The 9,290-nt window shown below is 49.1% G+C and overlaps 1 protein-coding gene across 1 annotated transcript; it reads right to left on the reverse strand.

Moving 5' to 3' along the window:
• Positions 1 to 6,302: 6,302 nt before the first annotated feature.
• LOC119341276 lies at positions 6,303 to 8,038 on the reverse strand. Its single transcript, XM_037613158.1, has 3 exons — positions 7,166 to 8,038; positions 6,696 to 7,090; positions 6,303 to 6,623 (listed from the first exon to the last, which is right to left on the reverse strand). The coding sequence occupies exons 1-3, from the start codon at positions 8,007 to 8,009 to the stop codon at positions 6,477 to 6,479; spliced, it is 1,386 nt and encodes a 461-aa protein (XP_037469055.1). The 5' UTR covers positions 8,010 to 8,038; the 3' UTR covers positions 6,303 to 6,476.
• Positions 8,039 to 9,290: the final 1,252 nt, after the last annotated feature.

Genomic DNA, 9,290 nt, shown 5'->3' on the forward strand with positions numbered 1-9,290 from the left:
ATCTCAAAGTAAATATTTTCATAAAGTTCGGTAGGTTGAGGAGCAACTCTTTGCTCTTCTGGTTGGGGTGAAGATACCCCAAACAAGCCCCTCAAAGGATTAGTTTCCATAGTGACAAGTAACAAAAAAATTTCAGCACACTATATAAATGTTTCCTTATCAAGTTCCACTCACCAAAAGTGCTACACTCCCCGGCAACGGCGTCAGAAAAGAGTCTTGATGACCCACAAGTGTAGGGGATCAATCTTAGTACTTTCGATAAGTAAGAGTGTCGAACCCAACGAGGAGCAGAAGGAAATGATAAGCGGTTTTCAGTAAGGTTTTCTCTGCAAGCACTGAAATTGTAGGTGATAGATAGTTTTGTGATAAGATAAATAGTAAAGAGTAACAAATAAATAAAGTAAATAAAGTGCAGCAAGGTGGCCCAATCCTTTATGTAGCAAAGGATAAGCCTGGACAATTTCTAATAATGAGAAAGGAGCTCCCGAGGACATATGAGAATTATCGTCAAGCTAGTTTTCATCACGTTCATATGATTCGCGTTCGGTACTTTGATAATTTGATATGTGGGTGGACCGGTACTTGGGTACTGGCCTTACTTGTTCAAGCATCCCACTTATGATTAACCCCTATTGCAAGCATCCACAACTACAAAAGAATTATTAAGGTAAACCTAACCACAACATTAAACATATGGATCCATATCAACCCCTAATGAAGCAACGCATAAACTAGGGTTTAAGCTTCTCTCACTCTATCAACCCATCATCTACTTATTACTTCCCCATGCCTTCCTCTAGGCCCAATTATTGGTGAAGTGTCATGTAGTAGACGTTCACATAACACCACTAGAGGAAAAGACAACATACATCTCATCAAAATATCGAACGAATACCAAATTCACATGACTACTAATAGCAAGACTTCACCCATGTCCTCAGGAACAAACGTAACTACTCACAAAGCATATTCATGTTCATAATCAGAGGAGTAATAATATGCATAATGGATCTGAACATATGATCTTCCACCAAGTAAACCAATTAGCATCAACTACAAGGAGTAATCAACACTACTAGCAACCCACAAATACCAATTTGTGGTTTTGATACAAGATTGGATACAAGAGATGAACTGGCGTTTTGAGAGGAGATGGTGCTGGTGAAGATGTTGATGGAGATTGACCCCCTCTTATGAGAGGATCGTTGGTGATGATTTCCCTCTCCCGGAGGGAAGTGTCGCTGGCAGAATAGCTCTGCCGGAGCCCTAGATTGATTCCACCATGGTTCCGCCTCGTGGCGGTGAAGTTTTGTCCCGTAAGCTTGCTCACAATTTTTTCCTGGGTAAAAGCTCTCATATAGCAGAAGATGGACACCGGAGGCCCACCAGGGGACCAGGAGATAGTGGGGTGCGCCCTGTAGGGGGGGGGCACCCTCCTCTCTCCTGGACAGGGTGTGGGCCCCCTGGTGTATTTCTTTCGCTCAAAAATTCTTATTAATTCCAAAAAGATGTTTCGTGGAGTTTCAGGACTTTTGGAGCAGTGCAGAATAGGTTTCCAATGTTTGCTCCTTTTCCAGCCAGAATTCCAGCTGCCGGCATTCCCCTTCTTCATGATAAACCTTGTAAAATAAGAGAGAATAGCCATAAGTATTGAGATATAATGTGTAATAACAGCCCATAATGCAATAAATATTGATATAAAAGCATGATGCAAAATGGACGTATCACTTACTAATCAACTTGTGTGCAAAAACAGCAACCCTATTGTCCAACACCTTAGTAATAAGTTTGTAAGGGCATCTAAGCAGGCAAATGGGACGGTATTGTTGGATGCGCTTAGCCCCATTGAGCTTTGGAATCAGGGTGATAATCCCGTAGTTCATGCGTGCAACATCCAGGGTATTATTATGGAACGCTTCAAAAAGCCTCATAATATCTTTTTTGACGAAGTCCGAGCAGTGCTTATAAAACTCAGTTGGGATATTATCAGGCCCAGGTGCCCTATTACTGTCCATGCTAAATAATGCTTTTTTAACTTCCGCTTCAGTAAAAACACTACTCAGGATGAGATTGTCATCTTCTGTAAGTTTCTCATCATTAGACCAGGTTTTAGGAGAGAGGTGAAAAATATTTCCACTGGTCGGGCCAAAGAGCCCCTTATAATAGGAAGTAGCATGTTCCAGGAGATTTTTAGTACCCTCTATAACCCTATCCCCATCAGCAAGGGAATGAATGGTATTTTTCCTCTTCTTACCATTGGCTATACGGTGGAAATAGGTTGTGTTACAATCCCCTTTAAGAAACCATCGTTCATTCGAGTGCTGTAGCCAAAAGAGCTCTTCATCAGCAAGGATATCGTTAAGCTCGACACTCAAGGTGGTGCTTCTCTCGTACTCCCTCCGTCCGAAAATACTTTTCATCAAAATGGATAACAAGAGATGTATCTCGAACTAAAATACATCTAGATACATCCCCTTTTGTCCATTTTGATGACAAGTATTTTCGGACGGAGTGAGTAGGTCTCAGGATCCAAGGGACCAACCTCCTCCATTTTTTCTATTTCTTCCAGCTCCTTTTTAATCCACTTTTTCCTTTTTTTGGCATGGCCGAAAAGGTGAGAACCCCATCCTTTAAAGTATTTTTTATACGCTTAAGCTTAATATTCAGGATGTCTATGGGATCCTCAGACTCCACAGGTTGCTCCCAGATCATCTTAGCTTTAGCATAGAAATCTTCATTCTTCAACCAGCTAAGTTCAAATCTGAACTCACGCTGGTGCATGGGACTATTTTTCACGGGGTTTATTGTCAACAACAAAGGGTTGTGGTCTGAAACATCTCTCACTAACTTACGAACAGCAAAAAGAGGGAAAAGATCTTCGCAATCAGGGCTCATGAGAACTCTGTCGAGCTTCTCGAGCATTGGGTGTCTCTCTTTATTGGTCCAAGTGAACCTGCCTCCCCCCATATGAATGTCTCTAAGGTTCAGTGAGTGGATGATATTGTTAAATCTATCCATGTGCTGCGATCTATGTAGGGGCTTGTTTTTATCACTACTGCCCCGAAGGATATTGAAGTCCCCACCAATCACATAAGGAGTTTTGATGTTGCCACAGCAAGAGGTTATTTCATCAAGGAATTCGTCCCTCTTCTCATCATGTGCTGCTCCATAGACTACCACCAGGGTCCAAATACATTTGAGTTTAGCATCACAGATGGTAGCCTGTGGTAGGTACTTACCTACCACCCAAGACACAACATCCAAGGTTTCTTTTCTGATGCCACAAAGGATACCACCGGATTTACCAACGGAAGGAGTCCAATTCCAAGTAAATCTCTCAAAGGGGTCAACTTTCCTTAGATACTTGGGTGTAAACTTCTCCTTCTTCGTTTCTAGGATGCCTATAAAGTTGGGGGAGTGGTCTCTAATGATGTCAGAGAAGCAGATAGCTCTCCCTCTTTTACCTGCTCCTCTATAATTCCAGAAGAGGCTGTTCATTTTTTCCTTTTTCTCCCCCCTTTCCCGAAAGCTCTAGGAGGCTGGGTAGAGCTTTCAGTTTCATCCTGTAAGGTTACCCCAATTTTTTGACTTCTAGTGGTCGGCCTAGCTATCACCACATTGGTTTTTTTTTCTCTTTTCTTCCTAGACCGTACCACAGTATATTTTTCTTCATCTACCGTATTATCCTCCCCCCAATTCATGTTCAAGGGTGTCTGATCCCCTTTTTCATTAGTAAGCATCATAGCTCTATTATTCTTATCATGCTCATCAGCATTAGACGCCATTTTTTCCATGTTTCTACAATTCTCTAACTCTCTAAGGATATCCACACTGGTAAAGTCTGTGTCAGGAATGTTTACTCCCATTTTCATAGCCCTAATAATAAGCTCAGGGTTGGATAAAGCATCAAATGAATTAGGGTTGTGGGGAGTACCTTCCAGATCTCGCTTTTTTGCTGCAACCATAGCTTTTTCTTCAATTCTCTCCATCTTGTTCTGAGCATTGCGAAGGCTGAAGCGCAGATTCTCCTCAGTCACCCGCGGAGGAGCAACCGACATCTCGTTATCCATCTCACCCTCAGGCATCTCAACCACATACTCCTTTGTGTTTGCAACATCAGTGGTCACAGTGGCCAGTAACATCCACCACCTGATGAGATTTTTTAATGATGTCAGAGTATGTTTTTCTTGGCAAGCTCATGCAGGAATCTGTAGGAGTATTAACAGGAGGCCTTACTTTTTCCTGAGACATTTCAAGTGCCATGGTTTCAATAAGGAGGGTATTGTGGAGTGATTCAACTGAATCAGTGCTTTCTTGTGATTCCCGAACTGGGTCCGGCTTACCACCATGGGGAATACAGGAAGAAACCCCTCCAGGCCCATGTGGTAAGTTAGCCATTTTAGCTCTAGGAGTCGAAGAGGAAGCAATCTTTTTATCAATGTTGCTTTTATCAGGATTAGAAGGTGCTTGCACCCTCTCCTTTTCCCTTTCAGGATCTCTCACCAAAACCTGCTCCACCTCATAGTAGAAATCATAAAAATGATCACCCAGGACAGCTTCTGCCACCACAGGAATCTCGTCAACATTTCTGCATCCTACCCTGACCCGGGCAGAGGCCGGGCGGTGTAGGGTAGCAGCGTCAATTTCCAGGGGAACTCCAACCAGAGATGCCACATATGCCAAATTCCTCTCACTTCTTTTGTCTAATGGAACATTGCTAACCTTAATCCAAGCCACTTCCATCACCCCCTTGGCCCCCACTGATGAAGACCAGCGCGTGGCATGGATCACAGCCCCAGGGTAACTCTCCCAACATAGCATATTTGTGCAACTGCGCGAGGATTAGGGAAGCGAACAACAAAGACCCACGGCCCTATCATATGAGCAGAGCACCTCCATCCAGTGGCAAGGTAGGCAGTTAATCTAACTCCATCTGACGAGTAGATGTTTCCCCCTCCACTATCGTAACAACAATGTTATTGGCCCTCTCCTTAATCTGACTAACAGTGCAAGAGTCATGAATATAGTAAAATCCCTGCCCCTTAGCTTGAAAAGCGCACATAGGTGCCATGCATTCCCAAGGCAAGAATTCTACACACACAGAGGCCATATGACCTAGCTTGCTAAAACGTTCACAGTAAGCTTGAGGGCAACGAGTAGGGGGGGTGTTCATGTGCTTTGCAAATGGGACATGTATCAAGTTTTTTGGAAGGGAGCACCTGAGCAGGGTTTTTCTTCCCTTGGATCTGACGAGGAGAGGATGCAGCTTGGCGCCCGGCGGTGGTGTCGCCCGAGCCCGACGAGGCTTGAGCCTTCTCCACCCAGATCCCACCGTCCTGGATCTCGCGGCGGTTGACCCCCGCCGCCTCGTCCCAGCGAGAGTCGCCCCCGACCCCTGCTGGACAGCGGATGAAGTCGTGTTGGAGTGGTCGCCTCCATCTTCACGTCGCCAGGAGAACTTGCTGCGGTCACCCCCGCGGCCGTTGCCGCGGCCGACCTGGCGCCCACCTCCGCGATCCGGGCGGCCTCCGCCTCCTCCTCTGCGTCTCTCTCCATGGAACCCGCGCCCCGCATCGTTCGCCATGGGTGGACTGGCTGCGACAGCCGCGAACGAACGGAGATCGCCCCCCACCTTGCCCTCCCACCACTCGAATGACTCTGGGATTTTAGATCTAGGGTTCTTCGCCGCCGCCCAGAAATGGGAGAAGGAATCCTCTAGGTCAAGGAGCGAGTGGGGAGGGGATTTTATACCCGCGCTGCCGTCCCGCGGGGTGGGGTGGATCGACCCCAAGTGTCGCGCATCCGCCATTGCTGGGTGGTTGGTGGGGTTTGGGTGCGCCCATGTCCGACTCGGTTCGGTTGCGTGCAGCCCCGCACGTCCCTCGTGTACCGCAGCGTCCCGTCTCGCGCCTCCCTGCACGAACACCGGCGCGGTGGTTGCCGCCGGTAGCCGGTCCCGCACCTTGGCGAAATGGCAGGGGAAGGAGATCACATCTCCGATGTCTATCTCTTCTCCCTGTCGCAGGAATCGCGCGTCGATCGTGACACCACGCGAGTCCGTGAGGACTAGGCGGAGTGCATCGCGACGCAGCGTGAGGCTCCCATCGTTGAACGAAATCGTGCGCGCAAGGTGGAGATCGGCGGCGTACGACACACGCCATCTTGGATCATGATCGCCGCCATTTCCGCCGCTCGCGCTCGCGCTCGCCATCTCTCATGTAGAGATATACCGCAAGTGCAACTGATCCAATCTAATCATCTATAAGCTTTTTTAAACCGCCACAGATAACAATTGGTAGGTTTTCTTAGTTTATGGAAAGATATTGAGAAATTTGAATGGTGATACTCCAGAGGTCACTGAATCTTAGACGGCGAGTCTCGTATAGCAAGGAAACGGATCACTCGATTACAGAGTAGCGAAGCAAGCAGAGTCATTCGAGTGGTGCGCCCCATGTCCTCCGTGTCGCTCTCCTGGACTACCTCCGCGGCACCTTCGCCTGGGCGAGCTCGCCCTTGGTCTCCTCCAGCTGCTTCTGCAGCGCGGCGATCTCCGCGTCCTGCGCCAACAGCTTCTCCTCCAGCTCCAGAGCGTAGTCCAAGGAGAACGACACGTAGTTCGCCGCCTGCGCACAAATAATGTGAACATGCTCCGGCGAGTGAAGAGCTTGAATTTGACATCGCGTTCTTGGGCATACCTGGAGAAACGCGACATAGCTCGACGCGACGACATCGGATCGCTCGGTCGCCGCAAACACGCGCTGCTGCGGTGGCCCGACGGCGCCCTGCAGCAGCTGCCGTGCAGTCTCCCAGTCTGTGCCGTCTTCGTCGGCGAAGTCTTGTGGCTGCCCAGAGAGTCCCGGCAGTGGCGAACACACGCTGGTGGGCACCGAGTGGCCACGGGCGGCAGGTGGAGCGTGCGAAGAAGGGGGACGACCCTCCTCGTCGTTGGCCTCATCCAGGTTCTCTTTCTTCCCGCACAACTGCGACGACCCTGGCTCGGTTTTCACCTTCTTTGCCGAGGCCGACGCTTGCCTGGCCATCTTCTCCGCCAGCATGGTTTTCATCATGTCGTAGACGGCGGAATCCATCCCTGAACATCAAGGGTAAAGATCAGCCGCTGCACGAAACTTGGGGTCTCGGGGGTGAGGGGGATTTCAGCGTTTACCTTTGGAACTGGCACTAGTACCAGCAGAGGGCGGCGCCGGAGATGCGGCAGTTACCACGGTAGCGGCAATGTTGCTGTCGTACAAGCATATCCTGATATCAACGGCGGCGCCGCCGGTAGCACGTAGCAGCTTCGCCTCAGATTTCTTCTCCTCATTTGTAAGCACCGGGTCCGCGAAGGAGCTCTTGGACGGCTCGCCCCACTCCACGGGACAGGGCCACGGGGTCGGCGAGGAGAGGAAGAAGAACCCGCGCTTCCAGTCGTCGATGGAGTCTGGCAACCCCGTGAAGCGCAAGCCGGAGCTGTCCTTGAACCTGGTTCGGAAGTAGTACCATCTTTTGGTGTGCTTGTGGTTGAGGACGGACATCACGAAGAAACGCCTGAACACCGCGAGCGACGGCGGCACGCCGGCGGAGCGGCAGAGCACGAGGAAGCCCGCCATGATGCGCCATGCGTTGGGCGCGAGCTGCGTCGGCGCGATGCCGAAGTGGGCGAGCGCCTCGCAGAAGAACGGTTGCAGCGGGACGCGCATCCCGGCCTTCAACGCGTGCGCGTACACGTAGACGCACCCCAGCGGCGGGGGCGAGCACGCGCGCAGGTCGCCGGCGAGGCGCGCGGTGTACTGATCCTCGGGGACGCCGTACTTCTTGCACACGGCGTCGACGTCGTCCGGCGTGAGCAGAAACGAGAGGAAGCCCTCGGCGTCGGGGCGCTCCGGGAGGATGACGGTAGCAGCGCCGGCATGACTCCGGTGGATGGCGGTAGCGGCGTCATCGTTGAGGTCGGAGGTGGCGACCTGGTAGTCTGGGTCGGAGGACGAGGAGGAAGGGGAGGAAGAAGTCATGGACGCGAGGGTGCTGGTCTCGGTCTCTGTCTTTGGTGTCTCCTGTCTCTTGTTGGAGTACAGCAGAGATATGAACAGGCTGGTGGACTACTTTGAAATTGCTGTACGGACTAGAGGATTCTTTTCCTTCTACCAAATGATACTCACTGCATCACAAACAAAAATTGCTCGATATTACTGTGCGTAGGATAATTCGGTGTATATATATTTTTCATATGGCACTTTGATCACCAGGGACATGATTATCACGCATGGCACTATGCCACTATGGCGCATATGGCACCTCTGGAACGAACTCTCTCATGAAAAATCTATAGTGTCATGTTCTTTTCCGAGCAGCTACTATAACACGTTCTGCCAAATCTCATCAAGCGTACAAGAGATTATCAAAGGGAAATCCCATATGGTTTTGGAGCAGGCAGCGAAACATTTTTTTAAAAAGCCCAATATATTGATCAAATAACAATGTTATTACAATCGTTCATTACATAGTTTATCACGCAGGGCCAAACACTATTACAAATCACACAATCAGACCTGCTATCAAAGCTAAATTTTGTAATCTCATGCGCCGTCTTGGTAGCCTACATAGCAATCTTTACAATCTTGAGATCCTCAATGAACTTAGAGACGTTTTTCGCTTCCCTTTTTAGATCCTCCCATGAAAACCTGTCAATGGTTTCTTTTGCAAGAAAAGATGCAACAAAAGAACAGTCCGTTTCAAAATAATAGGTTTATGAATAGTAATACCAATGTATATACCGACGAGGCACGCACGAAGTTTCGCTTCATCCACACGAGCATGATTCCGAGCGACAACCCTAATGCTAGCAGATCTCATGCTCTCCACATACTAACTTGCACCAACATTTATTTTAATATATTGTGGATCTTGTGGCTTCCAAAGAGCACGATCATTTGTAAGCGTACTAGAATATTTCTGATTACCTATCAAGCTCTTACTCCCTCCATTCCAATATCTAGTGCGCATAGTTTTTAGCCCATATACCAATGAGTGTGCTGGCATCAAATTTTGGACGAGAAAGCCCCCACTCCATCTCTATCCCAGCCCGGGTCCAAGTAGTAGTACTAGTTCGTACTCCACCCACCATCAGCGTTGCCGATGCTAGCTAGACTCCGGTGGTGCCATCGTCAGGCGTCTCCTCCTCCAGCGCTGCCGTTCGTTAGGCGGCTCCTCCTCCAGCGCTGCCGTTCGTTAGGCGGCTCCTTCTTTTGGCTCTTCCCCATCTTCTTCCTCCTCTCCTCCACCTCCCCCTCCTT

Source organism: Triticum dicoccoides, chromosome 7B (assembly GCF_002162155.2).
Source record: "Triticum dicoccoides isolate Atlit2015 ecotype Zavitan chromosome 7B, WEW_v2.0, whole genome shotgun sequence".
Lineage (NCBI taxonomy): Eukaryota > Viridiplantae > Streptophyta > Magnoliopsida > Poales > Poaceae > Triticum > Triticum dicoccoides.

Bases quoted from the DNA above. Each gene is read 5' to 3' on its own strand.
- LOC119341276 (XM_037613158.1), bottom strand. From the start codon at position 8,009: ATGACTTCTTCCTCCCCTTCCTCCTCGTCCTCCGACCCAGACTACCAG. The intron at 7,091-7,165 runs GTAAACGCTGAA...CTTGATGTTCAG, and splicing joins TACTAGTGCCAGTTCCAAAG to GGATGGATTCCGCCGTCTAC. The intron at 6,624-6,695 runs GTATGCCCAAGA...ATTTGTGCGCAG, and splicing joins GCTATGTCGCGTTTCTCCAG to GCGGCGAACTACGTGTCGTT.